At 45.1% G+C, this 14,075-nt stretch overlaps 1 protein-coding gene across 6 annotated transcripts; it reads right to left on the bottom strand.

The window, feature by feature from the left end:
• Positions 1-3,346: 3,346 nt before the first annotated feature.
• On the bottom strand, positions 3,347-13,992 carry PEX26 (peroxisomal biogenesis factor 26). Of its 6 annotated transcripts, none has more exons than XM_027592595.2 (6): positions 13,830-13,992; positions 13,334-13,629; positions 11,385-11,525; positions 10,633-10,928; positions 8,973-9,034; positions 3,347-8,843 (listed from the first exon to the last, which is right to left on the bottom strand). In XM_027592595.2, exons 2-6 carry the CDS (start codon positions 13,582-13,584, stop codon positions 8,823-8,825), a joined length of 771 nt encoding a protein of 256 aa, XP_027448396.1. In that variant the 5' UTR covers positions 13,585-13,629; positions 13,830-13,992; the 3' UTR covers positions 3,347-8,822. The 6 variants fall into 6 exon arrangements, 5 of the variants coding, with proteins under 5 accessions (XP_027448396.1, XP_027448394.1, XP_027448392.1 ...); XR_003519758.2 differs by having other exon boundaries at positions 3,348-6,382; positions 8,592-9,034; XM_027592593.2 differs by having other exon boundaries at positions 3,348-6,382; positions 8,888-9,034; positions 13,826-13,992.
• Between the last annotated feature and the right edge of the window lie 83 nt (positions 13,993-14,075).

The raw sequence follows: 14,075 nt of genomic DNA, 5'->3' as shown, positions 1-14,075 counted from the left end.
ATGTTGTTAAAAAAATAAAGTGACTTTCTTCTATACTGACATACTTCTACAAAACTCCTTTTCTCAACCAAGTCTCTAAATACTATCTTATGTGTGTCAGTCCCTACCTCAGATAGTATAATAGGGACAAGGGAATGTTAAATGTTTCAAAGAAATAGGAGCTTGGAAATTGTGTTAAATATAAGTCTGGGTCAGTATTAAAATTAGAAGTAGGTAATAAAATCCCAGCCCTACCTATTGGGATCTGGCAGTGTTGGTGAAAGCACGCATTAGTGGACATTTCACCATTCCTTTATACCTCAAGCTATTTAGCCACCACAGGACAATTGGCTGCATGGCCTCTTCTCCCCCAGCCTGACCTTTCCTAGATCATTTCTACTCTCTTTAGTAGAAGGCACCCAGCTGATACCCTATGACCCAGCAATTGCACTACTGGGTATTTACCCCAAGGATACAAATGTAGTGATCCGAAGGGGTACGTGCACCCCGATGTTTATAGCAGCAATGTCCACAATAGCCAAACTGTGGTAAGAGCCAAGATGTCCATCGACAGATGAATGGATAAAGAAGATGTGGTACACACACACACACACACACACACACACACACACACACACACACACACACACACACACGTCAATCAGAGAAAGACAAGTATCATATGATCTCACTGATATGAGGAGTTGGAGAAATAAGACAGAGGATCATAGGGGAAGGGAGGAAAAAATGAAACAAGATGAAACCAGAGAGGGACACAAACCATAAGAGACTCTTAATCTCAGGAAACAAACTGAGGGTTGCCGGAGTGGTGGGAGGTGGGAGGGATGGGGTGGCTGGGTGACGGACACTGGGGAGGGTATGTTCTATGATGAGCGCTGTGAATTGTGTAAGACTGATGAAGCACAGACCTGTACCTCTGAAAAAAATAATATATGTTTAAAAAAAAAAGAAGATAGTAGGAAGGGAAAAATGAAGGGGGAGAAATCGGAGGGGGAGATGATCCATGAGAGACTATGGACTCTGAGAAACAAACTGAGGGTTTTAGAGGGGAGGGTGGTGGGGGGATGGGTTAGCCTGGTGATGGGTGTTAAAGAGGGCACGTACTGAATGGAGCACTGGGTGTTATGCACAAACAATGAATCATGGAACACTACATCAAAAACTAATGATGTAATGTATGGTGACTAACATAATAAAATAAAATTCAAAAAAAAAAGAAGGAACCCAGCTGAGCCAATTAGTCCCACTCGTGCACAAACCATTCTATCTGGAAATTTACATTTTTTCACAGCTTTTCAAACACCTGGGCTACCAAGAGGGTTAGATGCTTAAAAAAACTGAGGGCACCTGGGTGGCTCAGGTGGTTAAGCGTCTGCCTTCTGCTCAGGTCATGATCCCGGGGTCCTGAGATTGAGCCCCACATCCAGCTCCTAGGTCAGCGGGGAGCCTGCTTCTCCCTCTGCCTGCTCCCCCTTCTTGTGCTTGCTCTCTCTCTCTCTCTCTCTGACAAATATATAAAATCTTTAAAAAAAAAAACTGAAAGAATATCAGTCAATATTAACAGTGGTTATCTCTGAGTAGTGGGGTCAAGAGTCCCATATTTGCTTCTATGCAATTATTAATATTTTCCAAAATATATATGCATTGCTTTAACACAAGAAAAAGTCATTGTTTTATCAGGAGGCCTGGAGGCCTAGAGGCCAGCAAACAATATCTGGATCCCTACCTTACTATTGGAGGAATGGCACAGAGAGGGATTTCATAGGCTGCTGACAGCATTGTGCACATTGCCTTTAACTTCACTTCTTACCAGTCCATAAAACTAAGGTTTCCAGAGGGAGGGAAGCAAAAGGGCCCTATTTTCTTCTAGTAAACACTTCATGTATTAAATTCCAAAGGTGTGCTATGGCAGGGAGCTTGCCTAAGCCAGAGAGTAAAATTAGCAGAATTACAACAGGCCTCACCTGTGCATGCCAGAGGTCGAATTGCAATGGCCCTGGGACTCCTCCATGCAAGAAGGGAAAGAGGGCAAGGTAGTGAGTAGGTGCCTATTTGCAACTCATGTCAGGCCTTTCTCTTTCTGCCATTTCCTCTGGCTCTTTCCAGCAAATGGCAGAAGATGCTTGAGTGCCAGTCCAGATTCAGAAAAATTGAATGTCCAGGGTGAGCAAGGGCCTGCTCTTATCTGCCCACTGTGGCTGTGGTAGTTACCAGACAGGCTGAGCAGACTGCTCCATGTTTGCAAGGAAGTGACAGTAAAGAGACAGGACCAGTACCTGTTAATCTCAAACTCAGAGTTGCTGTGTTTCTAGGCTTAGGAGAGGGTTGAGAGGTTTCAATATATTAAAAAGGGAAAGCGTGGAGGTTTTCTACACTGTGATTCTATCACACAATGGAATACTGAATAGCTGGTAAGAATGAGCTGATGAGGAAAAATCATCCAAGATTAATTAATTAACGGTGGTGGCCTCTGGGCAGGAAACTGGGGGTGCAAAAAAAAGGATATTCTTTTCCATGAATATCCTTTTGTAACATTTGAATTTTGTACCATATATATAAAACTTCAGTATCACTTTTAAATGGTCTACATGCACACATGGTGCAAACACATACATGCAAAAGAGTGCAGATCACCTGCAAAAAGCTATGACATACCTCCTCAGTCCCTTAAAGCTGCTTTCTAGAAGTAGAACAACTATGTCCTTCACTGGCCCATCCACCTCCACCCCTGTGATTGCCCATAGTAGCTTAATTTCATCTCTCCACCTCACCCCAACCTCCCCAGCCTCCTCTCTGACCACAGAATAGCATTATCCATTGCTGCTCTCCTCAGCATCCCTAAATTTTAAAATATGTTCTATGTTGTATTCTCTCAAAACCCTGTAAAACTAATCAACTAACTCCAGCTAAAGTTACCCCTCCCAGGATATGTTTGCATATTAACAGTGAATTTCAGCCAGGGAGTGACTGATTTTAGGGCAAGTGAGGCAGAATCATAGCGCCAGTGAAAGGAATACTGGACTTGAGGTCAGGAGACCTTGATCTTACTCAGGCTATTCGACTCAGGGCAAATCACTTCACCTCTCTGGGTCTCAATTTCCTTTACTTAAAAAGGTGGGGTGGGGGGGCTATAAGAGATGATCTTCCCAGATCTAACACTCTACAAAATCCCATCATACAATGATGATTGCCATCCGCTCTGAACTTGATGTGTACTGTATGTGTTCAACAGCACTGCCCGAAAGAAATATAGTGTGAGTCATATATGTCATTTTAAACATTCTAGTAACCTCACAAAAAAGTAAAAACAGCTGAAATGAATTTTAATAGATTTTATTTAACCCACTATACCCAAAATATTATCATTTCAACATGCAATCGATATAAAAATCATTGAATTTTCATTTTTTTAGTAATAAATCTTCAAAATCCAGTGAGTATTTTACATTTACAGAACATCTCGATTTGGACCAGCCACATTTCAAGTGGTCAAAAGCCACCTGTGGCTAATGGCTACTATACTGGACAGCACGGCTCTAACAAGGAAGCCCTCCCTTCATTCCCGACCTCGTTAAGCCCAGACTTGAAGATTCATATGAATACCGGCCTCCATTCTTAGAAAAGGTCAAAGTCATCAGAGCAGTTTTGGTTCTGAGTTCCTTGACTAACTAGGAAGGTAGCTGGGGCTGGTGATCAGACAACACTGCAGAGTTCAAGACAAACATCAAACAGAGAACCGAGAGGCCTACAAGCTGAATAATATGGAGGAACTTCAAGGGACAGACAGACTTCTTTTTACTCAGACTTTTCACAATAAATAAATACACCAAAAGCACACGGATCTTTTGTCATGGCAGCTATATCAGTTCATTCATTTAAACACCTCTGATACCTTCATATTTCCTCGGCTAGGCCTAAAAGCCCCTACAAGATAATAACTCACTAACAGATGAGGACATTGAGGCTGAGAAAGGATAGGTCACTTTCCAACAGTCACATGCCTCATGAGTGGTAGAGCAGGGATCCAAACCTGATTTTTTTTTTTAAGATTTTATTTATTTATTTGACAGAGAGAGACACAGCAAGAGAGGGAACACAAGCAGGGGGAGCGGCAGGCAGAGGGAGAAGCAGACTCCCCTCTGAGCAGGGAGCCCGACGCGGGGCTCGATCCCAGGACCCCGGGATCATGACCTGAGCCGAAGGCAGACGCTTAACGACTGATCCACCCAGGCGCCCCCCAAACCTGATTCTTAAAACACTGCAATGAGCCACATTCCCCAGCTTCAAAGAGCTCACAGTTACTGGAGGTAACAAAGGACTTCACAATTACAAGGCCATGGGGTCACTGCCACAAAAAGGAGGAAGCAGAGGCCATCAGGACAGGATTCCCAAAGGTAACCGTTGAGTAAGTCTGGAAATTCAGGGAGCTAACCAGGCAAAAAGTGGAAGCTGGGCCTTCCAGGGGGAACAGCAGGTGCTAAAGTTACAGTGGTGTGAAGGCATGAAATGTTCAGAAAACTGACTGGCTGGGCAGCTGGAGAGCGGCGTGCATGAGGAACAGAGGCCCCGCATCGAAGTGGAGGTGTTAGCTAAGACCAGTGCATAAGGGGCCTTAAATTCCATGACGAATTTAAGAAGAAATGCCATGTGAAGCATGGGAAGACATTAAAGAGTTTTATCTAGGGTAGCGAAGGACCAGATTTTCATTTTGAGAAATCATTCTAACAGGTCTCAAAGCTTACCTGTCTCCTCTCCTCTCCCCAGGGTTCTTAACTCTATTTAAAAGTCCACATGTAAAAGCACAGATTTGTTTCCTACAGAGGTGGACAACACCCTAGGGACTTACCTCCCAAGGGCCTGTGAGGTTTAGTCCTTCTACCCACTTTACTAAAGAGAAGTTGTTGACTTGGAACTCCTGAAAACCAACCTCTGGGAAACTACAAAGCACCTCCTCTATTCCTGGCATCAACACTGCCTGAAACCCCAGCTGGGGGCAGTTTGCTTGGCCTTCAGCCTCAAAAAGGTTAGCCCCTGCGGGAAGCCTTTACAACTCCGACAGCATAGTAGTGTTTTACGTTTACCTGCACAGAAACATGTAAGATTCTCGTGGCCAGTGACAGAAAACACTGAAACATTTCAAATACCCAATGCTATGGCCCCAATGCCTCCTCCCCCTAACAGTAGATTGTTTATTGCCTTCAAAACCCATATCTCCCCTCTGCCCAACTCCCTCTACACATCCCTTCCAGCTCACCTGATTACCCAGTTCCATTTTCAGCTCATCAGCCTCTGAGCCTGGCCTACTTTTCAAGGCTACACGAGTGGAAAAACCTGTACATTTTGCAATAGACTATAGCTAGAACAACAGGACATAGAAGGGGGGGACAGCAACGGTGTATACCAAGGAGGCAAGGACAAAGGGCAGAACCTGGTGAAACAGCTGTTGGACAAAGCACAAAAGTACTATTGCAGGGCAGTGAGAAGGAACTGACAGGAAGAAAGAGAACACAGGAATACTGAGTGTGTAACAGAGCAGGACTTGGCCACTGACAACCTGGAAAATTGAGCTGAAGCCCAAGAGGCACCAAACAAGATCACTTTACCCAGTGAGAAGAGCAGAGCCGCCTTACTTTGCTTTCAACAGTCACCTGAGTGGTTCTGAAAGCCACGTCCTGGTCTGAAAAGAGAGGGCCCAAGTAGTTTCAAGCCCACTGCAAAACCACAGGAATGGTGTATCAATAAATAACTTCTCTATGCACAGATTTGGTGGAAAGGAGCATAGAGGAGAATTAAAAGGCCCTCTCAGATCCTCAATCTGCCTAATTAAGGGCCTACCCTATAAAGGCAATTTTCAGAGGTAAGTTTTCCACAGAAGTGAAAGGCCAAGGGTCATTCTATCAGAGTTTTCTGAACTTCCAGCTTCATTAACACCCTGACCTGAAAAATCAATCCCTTGCCTTTGCCAAGGAGAAGGAGTATTTCACTCTTCTTTCCCAAACCCCTCCTTTAGAAGGAGCCTCTGGGTATAAGGGAGTATTATTCTGGAGGACTTGTGCTCTCTGGCCCCACTTTGTTCCCACATTACCTACCAACACCAGCCAAAGTGGGGTGCAAGGGGGATAACATTCAGGTGGCAAAACACAGTTCACCAGACTGGATCAGGTCTTTCTAGAATTGAGGGGGCCCAGCCAGCAACAGGCGGGCTGCCATGGATGAGTTACTCTGCTTCTGTCATGGCCGACCTGGGGAGTAGAGAGGTTGAGTGGAATGGGAAAGACCACTCAGTCGTGGATAGGAAGCCGGTAGAGAGAAAACATGGCCTCCTGGATCCGATGGAAGAGCTGAGCCAGCTTGTAGAGGAAGGGCAAGGAAGAAGGAGAAGCTGCAGGAAAAAGGAAGATTGTTGTCAGTGTGCCTGCCTTTACTCCCCTCCTCTTCCCCTCAGCCTCAAGTCCCTTTCCTTGGAAACCCTACCACTTTGGGAGTATGAGTGATCTTTGTAAAGCATATGTTGATGCTTAATGTTATTTGCTCTTCCTCCCCTTCCCAACAATAAAGAAAACTTTCATTTTCTCTAGCATATATTCTCTGGGATATATTTTCTTCACTTGGATTACAGTGACCTTAAGTTTGCTGAGAAAAAGATCCAAACATTATGTTTTAGCCTAGCTTTATAATACAGACACAAAAAACGTAATGGTGGCTGCCTCTGGGAAGATAAATTTGAGAAGAGACTTCACTACATTTCTTTTCATACCTTCTCAACCTGGAGCCAAGTGACAGTATTACCTATTTTTATCCTAAGTTAATCATATTGAAAATAAAGTACAATCTACCTCTTGGGAATTAGGGCTGAATTGACTGGTTGGTTTTTCCTTTTTTGATTACTGATTTTTTTAACTGATTTTTTTTTCTTTCTTAAAAAGAAAACTGTTATTTTTAAAGAAAGCTACTGACAGTCTACTCTTTTTATATCCTTCCTAGAGAGTTCTAGTTGCGGCCTGGTCATGGACTCTCCTCTCCCACAGCACCACCACTGCAATGAGTCAAGTCCGCCACTAGGGGTGAGCAGTGCCAGGCCAGGACACCGGGAAGAAGCCTTGGAGGCAGCAAGCTCAAACTGCCTCTTGCTGTCCCCACTCAGAAGAGCAGGACTTAAAAGCACCATAAAAAAAAAAAAAAAATTCTAAATTTTTATCAAGTCTCTGGAACAAAGTACAAGTCAGAGAGTGGACTGGAATGAACACAAACTATCCTCAGCTTTCCTGAGAACTAACTCAGGACTCTTTCCTTAAGCAAACAGAGCTATTCAGAGGGAATTCCTTCCTGCTCAGTGTTCAGCAAAGTGAAAAGACAACTTTGAGCTATGCAAAAAAAGCTCACTGAATAAGAGAAAGGGGAATGGGGAAAATGGGGAAGACCTAAAGATTAAATCAAGAACTGGCAGGTTTTGTTTTTGTTTTGTTTTAAAGATTTATTTCTTTGAGAGAGGGAGAGCACACACGCACAAGAGCATGCACAAACGTTCGCAAGTGGGAGAAGGGTCAGAGAGACAGAATCTCAAGCAGACTCCCCCACTGAGCTCGGAGTCCACATGAGTTCCATGTGGGGCTGGATCTCACAACCCTGAGATCATGACCTGAGCTGAAACCAAGAATCTGACGCTTAACCAACTGAGCCACCTAGGTGTTCCAAGAACTGGCAGTTTTTAAAATAGACAAATTATTTGTGTGACCCTGGGCTAGTTACTTTTTTCTATAGTTCTTAGGTTTCTTGATCAAAAAAGAAAAAGAATATGAAGGGACTGGAATAAGGGTTTCTAGTTTTCCTTGCAGTTTTGAAAGTTATATAATTCTATTCTAAGTCTAAATTCATAAGAAGAGTAGAGATTAGATCATAACTCACATAGAGTAACACACAAACATAAAAATCTAAAAGAATGAACTCCTAATCTTTGGTCCAGCACTTAGTTTTGAGGAGTTAATCCTCAGGAAATAACCAGGGTTGTTCCCAAATAGCACTTAGGGGGCTCCTGTCTGCTTCATAGCACTGTAGAAAACAGAGTAAGAAATAATCAAACTGTGGGGCGCCTGGGTGGCTCAGTCGTTAAGCGTCTGCCTTTGGCTCAGGTCATGATCTCAGGGTCCTGGGATCGAGCCCCGCATCAGGCTCCCTGCTCAGCAGGAAGGCTGCTTCTCCCTCTCCCACTCCCCCTGCTTGTGTTCCGTCTCTCGCTGTGTCTCTCTCTGTCAAATAAATAAAAAAATCTTAAAAAAAAAAAAAGAAAGAATCAAAATGTTCAACAATGGGGTTATTAATCAATCATGGAAGTTTCTGTAAACTGGAATATTATTTAGCCATCTAAAGCCATGTTTTAAAAGATATTTATAACATGCAAAATTGCATCTGCATCCATATAGAAAAAGACTACAGTATAACCATTACAATAACAAACTTATAGGTGATTTCTGTTTTCTTCTTTATACTTTTCTCTATTTTCTACATTTTCTAAAATATACGTGTATTTCATTTACAATTTAGCACAATTTTTTAGGTATTACGATGAGGAAAATTTTTTTTTAAATTCTCACATTCTGGTCAGAGTTCACCCTTGGATAAAGTAGATGACAATCACTCAAAGTCAGTGTTCAAGGGTCAACAGAGTGAATTTCCTCCAGACTGCTCTCGTGGACTCCAGGGCTGTTCTCTCCTAGGTGAGCTGAGCTGGCTCTCACTGAGGTGCAACAGTCCCTCCTTATAGAAGAGACTCAGGGAGAAGTGGTACCGGAGATGCCTCCATCCCCAGGAAGGCTCCCACAGGCTCAGTCCCTGTTCAATGGCCCCTTCCCCAGGAAGGGCAGGAGAGAAGACAGGCTTCATTACTCACCTGGATCAAACCTTACCACCAAGAGGCAGAGGATCAAGGCGGCCAGGAGGCTCTTTCTGAAGGGCATGGAAAAGAGGTGACTCACTGTAGAATCCCAAAGCCGGCGAAGCAACACCATTAGTGACAGGAACTTGTGGGAGAAGGAGCCTGGTCAGGGAGACAGAGCATAACTGCAGGGTAACTCCACGAGAACCAGCTTCCCTGACTCTGAGCTTTGAGCTGGATTATGAGAGTTGAGCAAAAGACTAGTTCACTCCTATAGTTCATAAAGTGGTTCTAAAAGAGATTCCAAAAGCTCCAAAAATGTTTTAAGGACAGACTACATCACTAGAATGTCATCTCCTTAGGAGAGACTTTTAATAGACAACATCTACTCAGCTGGGTAAACCTGGCATATTTAGTGTACTTTTTAAATACTATTTTATAGCATTCTTTATATTTTGGCCTAAGATATGTACAGAGAGTTACACAGAGCAATAGTTCTTGATTATCACATTAATGCAGGAAAATGAAAGGCAATATATATAGTGAAGAATTCAAAAGTCTTAGATTTTAAATATGAACACCATCAACTCAAGAACAAGTGGTGCCAAGTCCTGATAGAACACTCTGAACTTGCCATCAAATCCTTTCCCCATCCTTTCTTCCCCAGGAGATGGAGGGGCAGAGGGCTTGGTTAGCCACAGGCAATTCCTAAAGCCAACAACCTGTTTGCAAAGAAGTGATTCTACCTCAGGAGGTTCATCCTCTTTAGCACACAAAGAAAAAAACACTTTGGAAAACAGGATTATAGTTGGCTAAAGAACTCCATATAAAAAAGAAGGATCAGGCCTATTCTGTATGTACCAAGAGAAAAATCAAAGAACAGTGGCTAAAAACTACCAAGAAAACACTTAAATTCAGCCTCAGGAAGAACTTCCCTACAGAACTGTCCGTAGATGGAACGAGCTGCTTCTGGAGACAGTGAATTTCCTATACTTCCATAGACTAGATGATTACTCGAGGAAAAAGAGGGTGAAAAGGATTCAAAGACCAGGGAAGGGTCTGGAGTAGAGGACCTTTAAATTCCCTTATAACAAAATAACCCCTACACCTACACCCACCCCTGTGTAGGCATCCCTTGTAAGATAATAGGTGTACGATGCTGGGTCTTAAAATGGTTTCCCTAAAAAGCCATTGTGTGAAACTGCACTCCAATGGGCAGAGGTGGGCTGCCCCTTAAAGGGGGACATCAAACACTGAAGAACATACCCAGGAGATCTAGTAAGTAAAGGCAGACAGGAGGCTGGGCAGTGGGGCCCAAGCTGAAGATAAGTAATTTTTATCTAAGTCAAGTTACCAAGTTAATGTGTCAGCTTATTTTCCTTTGGCTATCCCACAGCATACCTCAGCTGTGTCTGTATTTGGGCCAGCCTTTAAAGGAGGAATAACATCCCACTCAGGCCAGCATGCTAGAGACAAGAGATCTAGTGAGAGGACCCTAAGGAGAAGGTGGCTTTCAAGAGATAAGAGTTAAGGTTCTGAGATTCAGCGACACCTCCCAGAGATTCTCCTTCCACTGCCAACTACAAAGGGTCAGGGCGTGGCTTTTTAATCAAATCAACAGGTTTCCTATTCTGCGATTTGGGAGTTGCTCATACAAATAATTGCTCCCAAGTTCCCAGGAATATCATGATAAACCCCAAGGTATAAGGGAAAGCCCACAACTCCACTTTATAGAGGCTACAGAAGGATAATGTCCTTACCTTCCTGGTTTAGCTTCTGGGCCTCCTCAGAGCCTGAGTGTTGGTGTTTCTGCTGTTGCCTTGCCTTATTAATGGTCTGGAGTACGTCCAGCCGCTCTTCCTCACTGAAGGCTGCAGAGCCCACCACGAGCTCCTCAGCCTCTGACAAGCAGCCCAGAGGCAGCAGCACTCGCTGCAGGTGAAGTTCTGCCAAGGCTCTGTATTCTGGAAGACCCTGATTGTCGGGGTCTTGTAGCCAAGCACTGACCACTTCCAGCACAGCTCCAGGCTCTTGCATTTTGCTGTATAAAAGAACACTGCAGCCCCAAATAACCCAATTTCAAAAAAAGAGGTCAGTGCTCCATGGTTGGTTCACCTCTCATAACTACCACCCTCTCCCACCCAACCCCTCCCCTGTGTCCTCCAGGCCTTCCCTCTGGGATGATGATATTGATAAGAATTAGGAATTCCTAGGAAGTAGCAAGAAGCTCTCTCAGCTAGGACATACTCCACCTCTGTCATCCCACTGCACATCTATTCCCATTGTCCCCTCTCCTCCTCTTTCCCTCTGCCCGACTCCTAAATTCCCCCTTCCTCATCTTTTATTGCTAGGTTTTGGGTCAAAAACAAAACAAAACAAGCAGGGAAAGAATTAGATATAGAGGGAAATGGTAGGGAAGGAAGAAAGAGAAGATATTGGGCACTGATTCAAAAAAGGACATGAAAGTCCTCTTGTTCCTGAACTGATCCAGTGAATCAGAACAAGGACCTACCATAGTTCCAGGACTTTGGGAGGTAGCTTTTCAGGGACCTGGTAATACTGAAGAACCCAGGACAGAACTTCCTGCCACCGATTCATTTCTGCCAGGGCCTGGATTCCCACAACACACAGGGAGCATTTCACCTCCAAGGAGCTGCCAGCAGAAAAACCAATTCAGGTTTAGAAGTGGTTCCCCTCCAGGGGCACCTGTTAATAGGTGACTCTTGGTTTCTGCTCAGGTCATGATCTCGGGGTTGTGGGATCAAGCCCTGCATCAGGTTCTGTGCTCCAGCTCAGTGCAGAGTCTGCTGGAGATTCTTACCCTCTCCCTCTGTCCCTACCCACGCTCTTACAAGCTCTCTAAATAAATAAAAATCTTAAAAAAAGGAAGAAAGAGAAAAAAAGAAAAGAAAAGAAAAAAGAAATGGTTCCCCTGTTTCCATTCCCACCTCCACCCTGGGACTGTTCCTCCCCAGTTCCCAACTCAGCAGCCATCACCTCTATCCTCCCCATTAGGATTTAAGTGGAGCTCAAATTACAACTGGTCTCACTAGCCCCAACACAGAGAAAACTGCCCTTTCCCTCAGGAGTTCAAAGTTCCTGTAAATCTGGAGGCAACTCAACTGTTGCCTGGATACACATCTTTGAACCCAGGTGACATCAGGAAAGGGGAAAGGGATAACAGGTGTGTGGGTGGAAAGAGAGCTGGAGCTAAAAGTTTGTTTTAGTGAAGAAGCAGGGATGGAGGAAGGTTTCTGCCTGAGTGTAGGTATAGGAACTTCACAACTGGCCTGTTAACACCACCAACTGAAGTACCTCCAGGCACCCCAAATCACAGCCTCCAGCATTTACTGCAACAAGCCCCTACCCAAACCCCTAAAAACACAGCCAGGGCTCCCCAGTTCATTCTTCTCTGGGGTCAGCTTTGACTATTCTACCCACCACCTCCCTAGTGTAGCCAAAATCAACATTACAATCCACAGAGAAATGATGCCCTCAACTTCCCGAAGAGGCTAACAGCGTTAGAAAGAGCAATGTCTCAGAAAACAAACTGAGGGTTGCTGGAGTGGTGGGGGGTGGGAGGGTTGGGGTGGATGTGTGATAGACATTGGGGAGGGTATGTGCTATGGTGAGCGCTGTGAATTGCGTAAGACTGATGAATCACAGACCTGTACCTCTGAAACAAATAATACATTATATGTTAAAAAAGAAGAAGAAGAAGATAGTAGGAAAGGAAAAATGAAGGGGGGGAATCGGAGGGGGAGACAAACCATGAGACACTATGGACTCTGAGAAACAAACTGAGGGTTCTAGAGGGGAGGGGGTGGGGGGATGGGTTAGCCTGGTGATGGGTATTAAAGAGGGCACGCACTGAATGGAGCACTGGGTGTTAGATGCAATGAATCGTGGAACACTACATCAAAAACTAATGATGTAATGTCTGGTGATTAACATAACATAATTAAAAAAAGAAAGAAAGAGCAATGCAGGACCAAGATTTTCTCCAGATTGATTCTTTAATCCAATCCTTCAACAGGACCAGAACACTACTCCTGCTCTGAACTCCATTTCCATTCATCAACCAAGGTCAAAAGTGAACAACTTGGGGGAGAGGAGTGTACCTAGGAAAGGACTTCCACCACCTGCTTACTGAACCTGCTTACCGAAATAATTTAACACTTAATACATATCTCCTCACCATGCCATTCTACACTGGAATAGGGAGAAAAGAATTGGCTGTGGATTCTCACTAAGCTCTGTTACCCGACTTGACCACTTCTTCCTCATTGTGCAGTGCCTTAGTTTCCTCCTCTGTAGAATGGGCACGCTAGCCTCTCAGAGAGAAACCACTAATGAAAGCAAGGTGTAAGGTTCCTTGTGAGCAATCTGGGAATGACAGAACTCCCAAAATCTCGAGTCCTCCCCAAGATCACCCGGAAATGAACGAAGCCCAGCACGTACGTGCCCGCATCATTGCTGGCTAAGCTCCGCCAGGCGCGTTCACAGGTCTGCAGCGCTCCCCGGAAGTCCAGGTGCACCACCAAGAGGTCTGCAGCCTCCTCCAGCAGAACCACGGCTGCTGACGGAGGTGGGGCGGCGCACACAGGCTCGCTGCTCCTCAGGGGCGCCCCGAGCCCCCTAAGGGGGGCTGCAGGAGTCGAGGAGTCACTCTTCATAGCCAGCCTGGGGCCAGGGCCTGTCTCTTCAGACATCAGAGTGGCAGCCTCTCCGGGGGATCCGGGATATCCCGCGTCGGCCTGGGAGAAGAGGAACAGTTCTCATACGCTTGCCCACAACCCTTCCCGAGGCCGAGTCCTGGAGAAGGAAAAGTTAGTGGCCATGTCTAAGTTAAAGACTGGGTTAGCCCGGAAGCTGCTCCAGCTCAAGACAGCCTGAAACACGGGGAACCAGTTTACACCTCGTATTTGCAGAACAGCTACATCCCTGGAATACCTGCCTCTAGCTTCTCTGGCCCGACGACATGTACTGATACCACCTTAGCCCTGGGGATTGCCGTTCCAGGTTCCTTTTTATGAATATAGCCGCTCACTGCAGGCGCGGGACAAGGGAACCGATATCTTCCTGGCTCTCGTAGACCCCTGCAGACTCATGGCGTCCCGGCGGCGCGGAGGGTTCTGGGAGTTATAGTTCCCTGGCTCCCGGCTCAGGCGCCTTCTTGATGTAGATGGGGGAATTTCGGACT

This window comes from Zalophus californianus, chromosome 9 (genome assembly GCF_009762305.2).
Source record: "Zalophus californianus isolate mZalCal1 chromosome 9, mZalCal1.pri.v2, whole genome shotgun sequence".
Taxonomy (NCBI): domain Eukaryota; kingdom Metazoa; phylum Chordata; class Mammalia; order Carnivora; family Otariidae; genus Zalophus; species Zalophus californianus.
This window is presented reverse-complemented; position numbering and strand designations above follow the sequence as displayed.